At 52.4% G+C, this 16,256-nt stretch overlaps 1 protein-coding gene across 2 annotated transcripts in view; it reads right to left on the bottom strand.

Annotated features, from left to right (window-relative positions):
• The window catches only part of Cep164 (centrosomal protein 164), a 68,494-nt gene that overhangs the window by 8,744 nt on the left and 43,494 nt on the right, over positions 1-16,256 (bottom strand). Inside the window, exons 10-21 of one of the 2 annotated variants that reach the window (XM_028783780.1) lie at positions 14,864-14,947; positions 11,206-11,294; positions 9,557-9,700; positions 8,666-8,812; positions 5,614-5,760; positions 5,452-5,508; positions 3,025-3,168; positions 2,719-2,947; positions 2,500-2,577; positions 2,148-2,279; positions 1,759-1,881; positions 248-391 (exon numbers count right to left, since the gene is read on the bottom strand). In XM_028783780.1, the coding sequence (XP_028639613.1) occupies positions 248-391; positions 1,759-1,881; positions 2,148-2,279; positions 2,500-2,577; positions 2,719-2,947; positions 3,025-3,168; positions 5,452-5,508; positions 5,614-5,760; positions 8,666-8,812; positions 9,557-9,700; positions 11,206-11,294; positions 14,864-14,947 (1,518 nt within the window). The remainder of the gene's footprint in view (positions 1-247; positions 392-1,758; positions 1,882-2,147; positions 2,280-2,499; positions 2,578-2,718; positions 2,948-3,024; positions 3,169-5,451; positions 5,509-5,613; positions 5,761-8,665; positions 8,813-9,556; positions 9,701-11,205; positions 11,295-14,863; positions 14,948-16,256) is intronic. The other variant, XM_028783779.1, reaches the window with a different exon arrangement.

Below are 16,256 nucleotides of genomic sequence, written 5' to 3'. Positions count from 1 at the left end.
TCGTTTCAAATCCTAGGCCTACTCCGAGTGAGGCTCAGAAAACAAGGAGCAAAAAGACCCTGTAGCATAGACATGGCCAGGGTAAGATCTCAATCCTGAAGGTGTCAGAGTCTGCCCTGCAATTCTTGGGACAGCGCACACAGCTTCCTACCCTGCAGTGGGAGTGTCTGAGGACCACCCCATCTCCCAGGCCCTCCTACCCTGCAGTGGGAGTGTCTGAGGACCACCCCATCTCCCTGGCCCTCACTTGGTCCCGGTGTCGACGCCTTAGGTCTTCAAGCTGCTGGTCCTGCTCCTGCCTCACGTTCTCTAACTCTCGCTCGTGGGCCCTTCGCAGGCGCTCCAGCTCACCAGTCAGGTGCCCCAGGAGGTCAGCCCGCTGCTTTCTCTCCTGAGAAGATCATAGAGTCACCAGCAGGAACCTACAGTGGCTCCTTACACCCCAAAATCACTCTCCCCAACTCTTGCTGTGTCAGGTCAGTTAGATCAATGAAGGCCGTTATTTAGAAGAGGGCTTCAAAGACAGCAGAGACGCGGGCCCACAATGCCTGCCTGCTCTCCCTATGGAGCTTGAGCCGATACAAGGCTAGATGTCTCTCTTTGGAGACCACCTCTCCTGCTAATGCATGTTCTACAGCTTCTCCATCAAGAGAGGCCACTGGTCAGTTTTCACTAGTCTTCAATAAGGATGGAACTGATATGGGAAGGCATGCAGCTAAATTTTGTCCGAGATTGCAGTTTCTACCCTGAGAGAGTGTACAAGGAGTCTGGATTCCAGTCACCAGAGCAGGAGCCCAGAAGTCTCCCACAGGGGCTGAGCTGTATTAGAGGCTCACTGCTACCCCTGCTCGCTATTTGCCGGGGTCTACTCAAGACATGAAACATTCCCACCTCTAAGCCAAAGAAGACGGGCAATGAGATGGTTGCTATTATTGCCTGTCAAGCTGAGAGCCTGGAATCTCCTAGGGCTCAGGCTTGGGTTCTGAGAGAGATTTTCTAGATTATGGATTAGCTGAGACTCATCCTCAACATGGGCAACACCCTTCCATGGGTTGGGGTCTCAGACCACCTAAAAAGCAAGAAGTGGAGCCGAGTGTCCATTCCTGGCTGAGGACATGAGGTGACCAGCTGGGTCATGCTCTGCTGCTCTGCCTTCCCCACCATAATAAGAGTACAACTTCATGCTTCTGCCTTCCCCACCATAATAAGAGTACAACTTCATGCTTCTACCTTCCCCATCATAATAAGAGTATAACTTCAAACTGGGCCAAAGTTTCTTCCCCAATTTGCTTCTGACAGATAATGGGAGACAGCAGCAGCAACAATAAAAACTATATCCAGCGGATAATATCCAGCTCTCGTTTGGCTCTTGTCAGTCTCTTTCTTGGTGTCCTGAAATTCCACACACCCTGGTAACATGGTTTTGGGGTGACTGAACTCCCCTGGCTTCTCAGTGCCCTGGTCTCCAAACTGAAGGTAATAACAGCATGCATTCCCCAAGGCTGCACGAGGACTGACTGCTAAGGAGCTAACAGTAGCGCCTGGTGCCGAGTAAAACCTTAGTTTCTGTCAGCAATCATTATTTTTTTTTAAAGTGCAGCCAGTGTGGGGGGCCAAGTCACCCTCGCTGGGGAAGGGGGGGTGGTCTCAAGCTTCAAGAAAAAAAGCCAAATAATGACCTTGTTATTGCAGGGAGCCAGAGAGGTTAAGTCTCCTCTAACCCTTTTCCCGACCTCAGCCTTTCTGGGCGGAAGTTACCTCAGCTTCATAGCGCTCTCTGGCTTCAGCCATCTCCTGCCGGTGCTCCTCCTTCATCTTGTCCATCTTCCTCTCATGCTCTCTCTCTACCTCCTGGCGCTTGTCTCGAAGGAGGCTGCTGAGCTGTGAGGGGGACACAGAGGAAACACAGCTTGCGGGGCTGAGAGGAGACAGGCCTGGGGACCTGAAGATCTTCCACATGAAGTATCCCCACCCCCAAACACACACATAGCACCAAAGCACGCATGCACTCATCTGAACTATTACCACTGCCCTCCCTACAGACACATAGGGACCCAGGAGCAGCAAAGGTCCTGGCCCTGAGGGAGCCAATTGGAGGCTAGACGGGGCAGCAGACCTTAGCAGGGGTGACAGAGACCAGCACTCACCTCTTGTTCATACTCAATCACCTGATGAACCTTCTGGTGCGCTCTCTGCTCGGCCCACCCAAGGCTCTCCTGTAACTGGGCCTCTTCTTTCTGCTGAGCCCCCTCTATCTTCTTCTGGAGGCTGGAGATCACCTACAGAGATGCCAGTGCGTACAACGGAATGTGGCTGGCCCTTGGAATTGGGTGCATGGATGCAGCACCCATCCCAGCATCTTGGGGAGGTGTGGAGGTGGGGCAGGGGAGAAGAAGCTCACTCCCTACAGGCCAAGGGCGGGGCTGAGCTCTTGTGCCAGCATGAAGGAGCCTGAGGGCTCAGGCTCTGCCCCATCAGACCAGGCCACCCTCTTCTCACCTCCCGGTGTTTGGCTTCCAGTGAGGAACAGAGCTGCTCCAGCTCGGCGTTGAGTTTCTTCTCTAGGCCTGCCACCGCCTGAGAGGAAGCAGAGGGCCTGTGAGAGAAGTCTCAGAGACTGCCTAGAGTCAGCTCTCCTCCCTGCACCCCACCTGGAGCTGTACCCCTCATCCTCTGCACGCTGTGTCAAGGGGACAGTCTTCCCCTCAGCTCACTCACTTCTCTCCTCTCCCCTTCCAGCTGCTCCCTCAGCTGCAGCAGAGCTGCTTCCTTCTCCGCCTCCTTCTCGGCCCTCAAGGCTGCCTGTGCGCTCCTCTCCTCAGCCTCCAGCCGCTCCCTCAGCTGCTCCAGAACCCTCCTGCTTTTCTGTTCCAAGCTGGCTCTTTCAGCTTCCTGGAGGGTCTCTGCCTCTTCTCGAAGCCTCTGCAGGGCAGCCTGTTGCTCAGCTCTGGGCAGACAGAATGGAATGAGAACAGGCCCATGCACTCGGGTCCTTGGTCAGGATGGCTCCCAGTGTGGACTCACCTAATTTGGTTCTCAAATGCTTCTGTACTGGACTGCACCTGGGCCCGGAGGCGGGCCAGCCTCTGGCTTTCCTCCTCTCTTATCCGAGTCTCCTCTGCCTTCTCTTCCTCCTCAGCGGCTTTCTGTAGCTGTGCTTTCAGGAGGCTGAGGGAAGAGGTCAGGTAGGCTGGTGAGAAAGCCCACAGAGGTTTTTCTTGTATTCAGGACCCATCTCTGAGAGCCCCAAGGCCGACCTACAAACCACCCTTGGTGGTAAAGGGTCAACCTCCCATCCATCGGTTCCTCATAGACCTGAACTCCATCTACTTTCTGCCACAGGAAGCAAATGGCAGGCTGCTTGGTCCTAGGCTTCTCTATACCTACAAGTTATCCTCCTGGACATGGTATTCACCTCAGGCAATCTCTCCACCCATCTCTCACTCCTCAGTCATTAGACCTATCCCAGGCACACCAGAAGCATCACCGTCTCCAGACCCACCATCCTTTGCTTTGCCCCCTTGAGCACTGCTCATGCTGGTTCTTCAGCCGAGAATTCCATTTCTCTATCTGATGAACCCGTACTCGTTGCCCAACCCCCCAGTCCGTCAGTTCACACTTCCCCTCATGATCTGCACGTGGGCCTTTCTTAGCACAAGCTGCCATGCGTCATGGTACCTTATAACTGATCCATTCTGCCTTCCTAGCAAGACACGGAATTTCTTCAGAGCAAGAATCCTGCCTCCTTTTGAGGAAAGGGACAGGGTCTTGTGTAGCCTAGGCTGGCTTCAGTCTCCTTATGTAGCCAAAAGTGACCTTAACTCCTGATTCTGCTGCCTTCACCTCCCAAGTGCTTATGCCACGCCTGCCTATACTGTCCTTAAGTCTTTTGTATCAAGCACTGAATGTAGTAACTGGCATAAAATGGTATTCAATCAAAGTTCTGGGTCTGTGCAGTCTTTTTTTGTTTTGTTTTGTTTTGTTTTTGTTTTTGAGACAGGGTTTCTCTGTGTAGCCCTGGCTGTCCTGGAACTCACTCTGTAGACCAGGCTGGCCTCGAACTCAGAAATCCGCCTGCCTCTGCCTCACAAGTGCTGGGATTAAAGGCATGCGCCACCACCGCCCGGCCGGGTCTGTGCAGTTTTATCCAGCTCCAAACTCTGAGTAAGCCTTAAAAGCCCATGAATGGCCCCTTGGTCTGATCCATGACAGCCATCATTTCCCCTGAAGCAAATATATCTGTGCTTTTACAAACTACATCTCTCTTGGGTAACTCCTCACATAGTCTCTGCGACACTAGGGATGTGTGCAGCGCACCCAGGATGCCCAACCCTAAGAAAAGCAGGATTCAGAAGACATCCTCTTTGCAAAAGGTCTGGAGTGAATTCCAGAGCCAAAGCAGATTTAGGATTATTTCCTATACCACTGCTTTCCTCTGTAATAAGGGGGAAAAAAACCTGAGCAAAATGCAAATTCTTCCTCTTGGATTCCCCGAAATCCCTGTCTTTTTTCTGTTGCAAAATTTACACAGCCACCATTGACCGAGAGGCTGAGAGGAAATTTAGAGTGATTCAGGCCTTCCATTTTGCACCTAACAAACAAAAGGCCAAGGGCCTGCCTATCTTCCCATTCAGCTCCAAGGAGGAGGACACACACCCACAAAAATATATGTGGAAAGAAAAACCAGGGTCTTGAGGTAAACTGCTTCAAGGAGAGCCAGGCACGCCTCTTACTCACAGAGAACTCACTCAGTCATGACTGGCTAGACAAACACCATCTAAGGAGCATCTACCATGACCTAGGCCTTAAGGCAGATACTTCCAGCACCCTGGTCTCCACCACAAACTCGGAGCTCTTAGGAGAAGCCTCAGGGTGCTGTATTTTGAGGTAAGCTGTTTGGCTATTGCCCTGACCTTTAGTTGGCAGAAAGAGGATAGTTTTCAGGGACCCAAAAAAATTTTGAGAGAGGGTGTGCCGGGTCAGGGCACCTATGGTGGTGGGCTCATGAGAAGACGGAACCTGACCTCTCTTTATTTAGGTGTCAGTTTTCAGGTTTGTTTCTTCAAAATTAAGCATAGATTTGCTATCTATGGTCTAAAATGGTAACTCTCAGCCACTCTTGGATGTTCTGTCGAGAAGGACAAGATGTGGCACTAAACTGTCAAGTCAGCGTGGTTCTGAAGCCCCTGTGGCTCAGGCCGTGACATGCTGCTTAAGACCGTCTTGGTAGCCATTGCTCTTTTCTTCTGAGGAGAACTCTGCTGGCTAACGGACCACCTTTCCAGTGTCCCTTGTCATCAAGAAAGCTAAGCCAGAGATGCTTTCTTGGGTACTCAATGCAATACCAGCTCGGGTTTCTGGGTAAGGTTTCTAGGAGCCACTTTGTGAGGTTGTGGGCATCCTAGCGGGTACCCCTTACTCCCCAAGTCCCTCCAAAGGGAAGAAACAGACCTGAGGGACTTCTCCTTCTGCTGGTAAAGCTGGCGCTCTTCCTCTTCCTCCTCTTCCTCCTCCTCCTCCTCTTTTTCTTCCTCCTCCTCTTCCTCCCCCTCCTCCTCCTCTTCTTCCTTCTCCTCTTCTTCCTCTCCCTCCTCCTTTTCCTCCTCCTCTCTCCACAGCCCCTCCTCCAGCTGCTGTGGCTTCTCTTTCTCCAGCAGCAGCCTCTGGTCCTCCTCCAGTTCCTGGGTCACTGCCTCTTCCATGCCCTTCAGTATAGCCTCTGAGAACTGCTTTTGAGGAGTTGCAGGCTCGGCAGTTTGCCTGCGTGAGGGAGAGGGCGGCTTACCACTGCAGTGTTAGTACCCACCAAGATCCCACAGGTCCAGAACTGGCAGAGGAGAACAAAGTTCTATCCCCCAGAGGTTCTCCCCTGGATGGCTTGCACTCCTGTTTCCATGCCCCCCACTCAAGCTCTGCCTGCTAGTTACGGCTCATTTCAGAAACAGGTCCCAGAGTCTGTTCTCTGCCTCTCAAACCATGCAGAGGGCAAGGCAATGCGGAAGAAGCTACAAAGCTCCCTGCCTTACTACCAAAGGAGCCGGGTGCTTCCCTGAGACAAACATGATGGAAGGCTTTCATCAGCTCAGGGTCAAGTTAGTGTCTGGAAATGGATGAGAAACCCTGAGCTAACATGGGTACATAGAACTGTTAGGAAGACGACAGTGACATTAATTTCCTGTGTGTCTAAAGCAGTGGTTCTCAACCCGTGGGTTGTGACCCCTTTGGGGGCCACATATCAGATATTTACATTATGACACATAATGGTAGCCAAATTACAGTTACGAAGTAGCAGAAAAAAAAATTTATGCTTGGGGGATCAACACAATGTGAGGAACTGTATTACCAGGTCACAGCAGTAGGAAGGTTGAGAACCACTGCTCTAGAGACTCTTGAGAACTAAAACAAAAAAAAAATATCAAAATACCAGTTACGACTGTGAGCCATGAAAGCAGTGTCGGATAAAGTGTTTTACTTCCTTAAAGGCCGGGAGGCGTATGCACTCCCGGGTCCTAAGCCTCCCATTCCAACGGCCTCAGCACAGAAACACTCTTCTCGGACAGTGTCATGGCTCCATCAGCAGGAATACATGGGCAGGACCTGACTGCCCACTTGAAAGTCAAACAGGGGAGCTGCCCAGCAGGACTGAGAGCTCTGAGACCCCCCCCCCTCCTGCAGCTCAGCAGAGTGGCAGACAGAAGACAGCAGGAGGGAACAGATCAGAATGGTGAAGACTCTCACAGCAGCCCACAAAGTCTAGTGAGAGGAAGAGAGAAAAGGCTAGTGACATCCCTGATATGGCGTCAAGACCGGTCCTTCCCTCTTTCCAAGATCAGAACCCAGAAAACAACACTGAACCATGCTATCAATTCTCAGCCCCCAACTCTGTCCCCTCCCACCTTCCACATCCTGGCTTCCCCCAGTCCCCTGGTATGGCCCAGCAACATGGCTGCTACCTCCTCTGAGAATTGCCCTCCACGAGAGCCTTCCCTCCCAGCTCTCTGCCTCATCAACCCTCCAGCTCATTTCCAACCCTGGCAGAAAACACTTGTTTTTTTTCTCCCAGCGACAGTACCTTTTAATGTCTGCCTCCCTTGTGGGCTGCAGAGCTATGCGGAGCCCTAGAGACAGATGCTGCCGGGTGATGAGACATTGGACCACACGTGCCCAGGCTGTACACACCAGTGAACCTGCCTGTACGCCTGGCACCCAAGCAAATGAGGCTGTTCCCTGCCTCCCTGGTTTAAAGACTTGGTTATGCTGAACACCTTTCGAGCTAACGAAAGCACTGAATGATGCCTGAAAGATCTAACAGGAGGGTGAGTGGCTCTGGAAGAAGTAGGTCTGGTTTCAGGCCAACCGTTCAGGTATCAGCCTCTGTGAGACCCAGTTTCCAGTCACAGGAGATCATGGGGAGCCCAGTCATTTCAGGCTGGCCACCAAGTAGCTCAGAGATCCACAGGGGTAAGCAGGCTGGGAAAGTGGGGAACCCCAGGAGCATTCTAAAGGGGAGGGTAACACTGCTAAGCCAGAGAGCCAGATACCCCTGCGCAACCCCCCACCCCGGATCAAACTAGGACCTTGCAAATACTAGGCTAATGCATGCTCTCCAACTTAGCTACACAGCCAAGGTGTGGCTTGGATCCATTTACTATTCTGCAACTGCTCACAAAAGATGCGGACAACATGAAGTCTGTCACCTAGTCCTTCAGACTCAGCTGCCAGATGTACAACTCCCCACGTCACTCTGAAAACCAACAGACTCCTACTGGAAAAGACTCAAGAGAAGTAAAGTGGGCACCCAGAGGAGCCTAGAGGGTCAGTCAAATATCTGGAGACCCCAGAAGGCACATCACTGAGACAGGAAGAAACATGAAGTCAGGGCAACGAGCAGCCAAGGTACCCGCAGAGGAACCTAGCTCAGTCTCTGCCCCACCCCCACAGAGGGCCTGGGACCACCCCTCACCTCCACCTAGCTCCACCCTCTCGCTGAACCATGTCAGCTCCTGTCATCATGAACAGTGGACACCCTGATCCGTTGTGCCAGCCTCCCAGGGGACCTGAGAAAGCCACATGTTTGTCACTGTAGGAGAGCTCACTGTTTGGGGGAAAAAAAAATATGGCTGCTGTATTCCCCTGTGACTCTCGGCAGGGTGAGGATGAAGAAGAGACAAAGGGCTCGGTGACCTGGGCAGCTCTCAGTGAGTCAGCCTCAGAAAAACTGTCTGCTCAGCAGCCCTGGGTCCTCTGTAGGCCTCATTCACCTGGGGAAACCAACAAACGCCAGAGCCGGGCACAGCCACCTCAGAACTGAGGTCAAGTCAAGGCCCAAGAGAGCAAGTCAGCTCAACTTGTGACTCACCAAGTCCCCTCCCCCACTCCAAGCCCCCATTTCCTTTCTAAAACAATCCATGTTTGTTTTAAGAGAAAACTAGTGCTGGGGGGTGGGGGGGAGAGATGCCTCCCCTGTTCCTGCTAAGAGCCTCACCCACCCTCAGACCTTAGGTCCTGGTACTCCAACGACCTGAACTAAGCCTGGGCAAGAGTCAGTGATGGCTGGTGGGATGCATCCAGCCTTCACCCCACTTCTTGTCACCACTCAGGGGAATGGGCATTCACGCAGTCCATACACCGGAAGACAGGACAGACACATAAAACTGGCCCTTACACCTCTGGAGAGACAGGTGAGCTGGGACAGACTGCCACCTTCTCCTCGGTCTCCTCAGCCTCCTGCTGCCCGAGGCCCAGCTCCTCGGCCTGGGAATGTTTTTCCTCAGCCCTCTCAGGGAAAGCAGGCGGGCTCAGGACCTGCTCCCTTGCAAGCAATAAAGAAGCAACCATGTTAGAGCCGGGAGGAAGGGAAGGGCTCAACTTAAGAGCCTACTGGGGTCAAAGAGCTATGATGAAGACAAGGAGAGCAGCCCCAGAGAAACTCCCCTGCCTCACTCCCCCATTCCCCTCGTTCCCAGCCTCTTCTCAAGTCATCTGAAGTGAGGATCAGCCATTCCCACCCACATGGCAAGAAAGATGGTCCCATCACCCTAGAAACACTGCACACAGCAGGTGTTCAACGGATGCTGTTGATCGAACATTGCCACAGCTCCGCTTCCCCTGTGGCTCATTCCAACTCTATGAATCTTAAGACTGAGCTCTTCCTCTTGCCAGGGGAACAGAGGCACTGGCAAATACACCCTGGGCTCTGGACCAGGCTGAGCCAGAAAGGTTCTTCTATGTGGCTTCAGGAGGTCCAGGGGGTCCTGCACTGCCCTCTGACTGGGCCTGGGACATGGCAGTGTTCCAGCTCGGTTTGTCTGAGACTAGAGGTAGGCTGTTGCCTGGCAGGGAAATGCTGGTGACAACAGAGCCGAATGGGGAGGTCCCCTAGCAGGTATGCAGTAGCCAGGGCAACAGTAAAGTCTGCCCGAGCAGGAGTCACACTCTTACTTAAGAGTTCCTAGGGCTCCCCCAGTCAGGCTGGCTCCCCTAATTTTAGCTGTACACGGAGGACTATGAAGAGGCAGATTTGCTACCTCTGGGGACCCTTCTTCCTCATCCTTACCTCTGGAGGAGGGACAGTGGGGTGGGGCTGGCTACAGAGTCCTTCCCAGGCCCCTCTGCTTCCTTCCACTCAGGCTGCCCTTCCATGGTCTGCAGAGGCCCTTCCTCGGTGGCCTGGCTGTGAAGAGCACTCTGGAGCTGTTCCCTGGGCAGAAACGGAGAAGATAGCCTGGTCAGGGCAGCCAGAGGACCGGGTTTGAGGCCTTCAGTTGGAAAGCCAGAAGTGAAGGTAGAGGACATGGGCATAGTGTGCACCGGCCCCCCTCCTCAGCTGCACAGGAGATGCTGCGACCCCACATCCACACCCACAGAAGAGTCCAGACATGGCCGCCACATATGCCCCAGGACAGCCTCCCCTTCCTCAGCATCCTCCTGCAGGGTTACGGCTCTGCTCTCGGAGCCCTGCTGCGTTTGCCTGGTACAGCAGCTGGACACCTACACGTGTATGTCTGTTCCCAGAACTCACCATCACCGGGGCCAGGGAGCGATGAAAGAATTAAGGGAAAATGGGGAAAGGAAGGGCTAGAGAGATAGACTGGTGGTTAAGATCATGCCTTGTTTTTCCAAGGACCTGAGTTCAAATCCTGACACCCGTGCCAGACAGCTCACAACTGCCTGTAATTTCAGCTCCAGGAGATCTGACACGTCTGGCCTCTGTGGACGCTCACGTTCACGAGTATACACGCATGCACACGCAGAGACATACACATACACACACACTTAAAAAAAATCAAATGGGTTTTTCTTTAATGGTGAAAAGAAAGGTCAGAGAGATGACTGGGTTACCATCTGTAACTCCAGTCTCAAGGGATCCAACATCTTCTGCTGACCCCTCTCAGGCACCAAGCACACACATGGTGCACAGTCATACACATAGGCAAAGCATTCACACACATAAAATAAATCTTAAAAAAAAAAATAAAAAATAGGGGGGAAGGGGCTTGTGGAGGGGAAACTAGGAAGGCGGATAACATTTGAAATGTAAATAAATAAAATAACCAATAAAAAATGAAAAAAATAAAAATAAGTGTGAAAAGGAGATGCCAGACTCCAGTGGTCAGATAACTGAGGCAGGAGCATTATTGAATACTCCAAAGAAGGAAGAATGCAGACCCAAGAAGAGATGACTACTACCCTTTGTTTTCTTGGGTGGTAGCCCTCCTCCTTTTATGGGATGAGGCCAGGGGAAAACACACCACACACACACACACACACACACACACACACACACATACACACACACACATACACACAGTCTGCACAGCCAACTCTACCATCAAAGGAAGAACCCTGGCTCAAAACCCTGAGCTTCGGCTCTAAGAACATGGCTCTTGAGACCTCCAACAGAACGCTTCAGCCCTGGCTCATGGCCAGATATACACAGCTTAATCGACCCAATCCAATAAGGAGGACAGAGCCCTGGACTTAATCACAGAGCCATGTGCAAAGTCCTGCCAAGTGACACTTCACACTCCTGTCATAGTACCCCGCCACAGGCAGGGGCCATCCTACCCACCTCCCACCTCCTGTCACATAAACACACCGTGTCCGGCCAGCCAGCCAGGTCCCCATCTGTCTTCCAGCAACCATAAGGACTAGGAATTCGAGCCACACCCACACTCTCCTGACACACACGACCCCCCACCCTACCTCTCCGAGGCTTGGGTATGCTTGCTCTGCGGCTCAACTCTGCTGGACATGCTGGCATCTTCTTCTTCTTCTTGGCCTAACCCCTGGGCCTGAAATCGAGAAGTCAGGGAAGAAGTGCTTTAGGGGGCTCTGCAGATGCAAGTGTCTCATCCTGCTGAGTCAAATGGTCGGCGGGTACACGACAGTACCTCTGGAGAGGACCAGGGCTGCTGAGACACAGGACAGGTCTGTCTGTAGAATGAAGCTTTCTAAGCTCTAGCTAAGCCCGTGTCCCACAGCTGGAACGGGAGATAAATAAATATGGTCATTATATACATAGATAAAAGCCAGAAACAGGGGGGAGGGGGACCCTAAGAACCTGGCCTGCTGCCTGGAGCCTGCACTGCTAGCCGAAAAGAGAAGGTAATGATCTCCGTGAACACCCTAAACTCACAGAGGCCTGGGTCAACAGGGCTGTGGTACAGGGCTGTCAAAATAAAATAGTCATTACAAAGGCACTGGACAAATGCATTAGGAGGGAAGAATACTGAACCCCAGGATCTAGGTGGGACAGGAAGGCTATGCCTCAAGCCTGAGGGCACCATCTGACTCCCGGAAGGAGAGCGCAACAGCCCTTCTAGGGCTCCACTCCAGGACTCAAATCCCATCATAGACAATGAGCTCCTGCTGCCCCACCCCCACCCCCAAGTGTGGTATTACAACATACGTTTGAAAATAAACTCCCAAATCTTATTCACGTCTTGGGTATCTAGGCAAATTTAGAAAGCTGGTTTAAAAAGAAATGGTAATTTTTGATGATTTCAAATATTTTGTAAAGAAATGCAATGGTGAAGTCAGCCTGGGATCCACTCTTTGTTCCACCCCATGTCCAGTCTGCAGGAGAACCCCTCCTCCTCTCAGTTATGTCGTTAAAGCGTGCCTCCCAGGGCTTCCGTAAGGGTGACATGTCCTACACATGAACACAGCTTCTGCCCAGAGAAGGCAGGCTACAGTGCCAGTCCTTCCTCTCTCATCTCAAGCCCAAGATGGAGAGAAAGAGAAGGCTTGTGCCAGCCCCAGGCCACACTCTAGGACTGGCCCTCCTGACATCAGCACCACCTACTCTGAGACTCAGGTTCACTGGGAGAAGAAGGGAAGGAGAGAGACCTCTCCGTCTTTCCCAGTGGGGTCCCAGCCCTTTGTCCCCTTCATACAGACACTTCTCCTCTGGTCACCTGAACCCCAGCAGTTGTATCTGACTCTTGACATTTGGGTGGTTAGCCAAGGGGCAGGCCTTGCACCTCCCTCAAACTACATTATAACTAGCAATGCTTCTGTGAGTGCCTCTCAGGGCAGCGGGGCTCCCTGTCAGGGGTGCTGCTCCTCCTTGCATGGGCCTGGGCTATGAACCTGGGCCACACAATGACCAGCAGGCACGCCCTCCCCACCCCACCTCGTCCTCCTCCTAGGGATCAGCGCACTGTGAATCTTCCCTACAAAACGCCCAAGATCTCTTCTTGTTCCCACGTTCTCAAAAGAAAAAGGGACCACACTGACCAAAAGGACTTCACCAACTAAAATATAAGTGACAAAGCAGGGTGACGGTAATACAAACTCAACGTGAGCCCACAGCCACAGAGGACTCCAGGACTGTGAGGACAGAGGCAGACTGGAGCTGGCCACAGACTGAATCATTCTGTCCGTCTGTCCCCTTCTTGCTTCACGGCCTGTACTTCTACAACAAACTGAAGCAGCCTCCAGATACAGAAGAAGGGATAACTCGGGGAAAGCCACACAGTGGGTCCTCTGAGTAGTTTTACTTGCCCCTTAGAACTTTTGCCACAGAAAAGGCAGAAAGGACCCCAATGCGGGACGTGTGTGGTGACATATTTCACCCTTACTGAAGCCCTGGGAGGCACGCTTTACCGACATAGCTGAGGGGAGGAGGGGTTCTTCTGCAGGCTGGACATTGTAGAAAGGAGAGCGAAACAAGCACTCACCACGCCTCTGGCCCAGCTAACCACTCAGGACCCCAGGAGCCCAGCCTTACCTCTGCCCCCGAGTTTGTTTTTAAGATCTAGTCTCAAGGCAGAAACAGGAGCATTGCAAGTTTAACTTAGAAGGATATTTTTTAAGGGCAGGGACCAGGATGCTGAGGTAGAACTGAGTGGCAGAGGACCTGCCTAGCATATATAAAACCTTATATTCAGTATCCAACAATGGAAGGGGGGTTGTTATCTTGACTGTTCTTATAGTTTCAAAGGAACACATGTGGTAAAATGTATCAGACTTTTCTCCTTAAGTATGCAGTTTCTTGTACGTATGAATTTCTTCCTGTGCTGGGGATGGAATCCAGGGTTTCACACATGTACACACCCAGTCCTCAAAATAATTTTTAGGTGAATAAAACCCAATATAATTTAATTTCAAGGCCCTCCGTATTGTATTCCTAGCCTTTGGAAGGATCAGAACAGAGAGGAGGCGATAGCCCCAGGGGACCACAAAGCTGACTACACCTGTGGTTTTGTTCTGAGAAGCAGCTGTGGCGGCTGGTCCTCTGGTAGCTCCACCCTTCCACACCCTGAGAATAGGAGACAGCTGCAGGCCAAGCCCTGTCAGAGGCCCTGCTGGCCAGTCATCTCGTATCACCCACACTCCAACATGCTGGCTGAAGTGTGAATTAGAACTTCCTCTGTCAGGATTGGCTGCCAACAGGCAGTGGCCTCTGGGATCTAAATCCAAGCCATGTCACAGAACCTACCCTGCCCTACGGACCTGGTGGCTTCCTAGTTACTTGACACCAAAGGGGCCTCGCAGTGCAGCTGCTCCAAGCTCTCCCTCCCTAACCCTACCTGCCCTTGTCCGTGCCTACACATCCTCAGCACTTCCAACAGGGGCTATCCAAAGTCTATCAGAGACCTGGTAACAGGGCCGTCACCCAGAAAGGCACCAGCCAGACCTGAGAGGAGCGTGTGGGGCTAAGTGTAGGCTGAAAACACTGTGCATCTGTGTGTACTGGCATGCATCCCACAATGGGGTTCCCAGGCTGGGCTCATAGCTTCCTGTTGTTTCACTCAAACCAGCTGCTCCCTAAAGCCCACAGAGACCGTGGGCCAGATTCCCTCTTCCAGCAGCCCTCAGAGGAGAAGAACAGGCCCCTGACTTAAGCTCCTCTAGGGAAGCATCTGTGCTTCTAGCCCCTTTGTACTCTCCGGGTGGAGGCCGAGGAGACAGACAAAACATTGCAAAAGCAAAGGAGGAATCCCGGGAGCAGAGAAGGGCAAATCACCTCCTCCAAACAGACACCATAGCTGGGCCTCAAAGCCTAAAGAAGATTCAGGGCTGAAAGGAGAAGCGGCAAGCCTGGCAGAGCAGTCACAAGGTGCAGCGTGTGTGGACTGGTAAGGCAAGTGGCAGATCCAGCTGCTGGGTGACAGAGCCAGAACGGGTGGGTGGGCAGTCAACCCTCCGCTGCTAAATGAACACCTGGACACACAGCAGGACCAGAATGTTCCAATGCACAGCAGCAAAACAAAGCAATCATGGCCAGAAGCCCCACCAGAGGCAAGCGTCTGGAGAGAGAGAGAGAATGGCCAGAAGTCCACACTGGGACAGGCAGGAGTCATCTCTGGGTCAGTCCAGAGAAAGTGAGGCTGAGGCCTAGACCACTCAGACTCACCTCCCACTGGGCTCTACCCATGACCGGAGAAAGCGTGTCACCATCCAGCAGGTGCTCCGAGATCCGGCCACGAAAGCCAAAGTCCTGCAGGCAGTGGAGACGAGAGAAGTTAAGTTCTGCCCTGGCCACGGTCAGTGCCTGCCAGCCCTTCAGAAGGATGTGCACTGTGTCCTAGGCACCCAGCTCAACACTGCGACATCTATGTCCTCAAAGCAGGCAAGATGGTAAGAAGCAGAGTCAAAGCATCACTGCAGGCCCTGAGTGGATGCTATGGAGACTCACTGTAAAATCCTTCTGACTTTTCTGTAGGTTTGGTATTTTTCATAATAAAATTAGAGACGGAAAGTAACCCCGCAAGATTGACATGCTTGAACTCTGCAGACCCAGCTGCAGGCTGGGGAGGGCATGTAACTTGGCCCAGGACAAAAAGCTGCGAACTAGGGGACTACAGGTCAGATGAGATCCAAGCTTGACTCTTCCCAGGACACATGCTACACAGCATGGCTCTTCCCAGCTGTCTCCCTCTCCCCTCTCATCCTATGCCCAAGAGGGCAGAAGTGCCAGCACACCCCAACCCATGGGTGGCTTGGAAGTTGAGGCTTGACGAACTCCTTCCGGCTCATTTCTTTTGTCTTCCCATAGGTGGCTCCCTCTCTAGATACTGGGATTCATTAGCTGTGTTCTCTGCCCACAGAGTCCTCTTGGGGACAGGCAGCAGATGCCCACAATTCCTCACTGCCCTTCAGCTGCCACAGGACCACACTGTACCCTTCCTGGGCATAAGATCCCCGCTGGGCTACGTGAAGGATTGCTATCCAACTGTATTCTAGCAGGGACAGTTCTGTCATCGGCTTGATGGATGGTGGGATCCCCAGGCAAGGTCTGGTCCTGCTGTCTCCAGCTTCCTCCCCCCACACCCAGAGTGAAGGAGAACGCTGATTGGTACAAGCAGTGCACAGTGGTGGCTTTGGAAGGACCAGCCCACTTGCTTCCAAGAGTTCTGTGACACAGTTATCCATCATTGTCAAGTGTCAAGTCGGTTTTGTGGGGATTCTGCTGTCCTGTTTCGGGCTTGGGATGGGCATTTTGTTTTGTTTTGAGTTTTTTGTTTTGTTTTGTTTTGTTTTGTTTTGTTCTTACCAATCATTTTTTTTTCTTGTCTTTCTAGCCTTTCTAGTTCATGGGGTTGTCTTGGATTATGATATTTCCTCTTCAGTTTGGCTTCTACTCTATCTAATGCAGCTGCCATCTGCTTCCAAAGCCCAGGGCTCAGTGTGGGGCCAGAGCACTCTGCTGTCTGACTCCTCTGCACCCCTCCTCTCTTCTGTTCATCCCTGACCCTCTTCCACTAATCCCCTCCCTTACCCCCTCCTCCACTGAACAGATGGAGGGG

Source organism: Grammomys surdaster, unplaced genomic scaffold (genome assembly GCF_004785775.1).
Source record: "Grammomys surdaster isolate TR1022 unplaced genomic scaffold, NIH_TR_1.0 1164, whole genome shotgun sequence".
NCBI lineage: Eukaryota > Metazoa > Chordata > Mammalia > Rodentia > Muridae > Grammomys > Grammomys surdaster.
The sequence above is the reverse complement of the archived record's forward strand: the minus strand, read 5'-3'. Positions and strand labels throughout refer to the sequence as shown.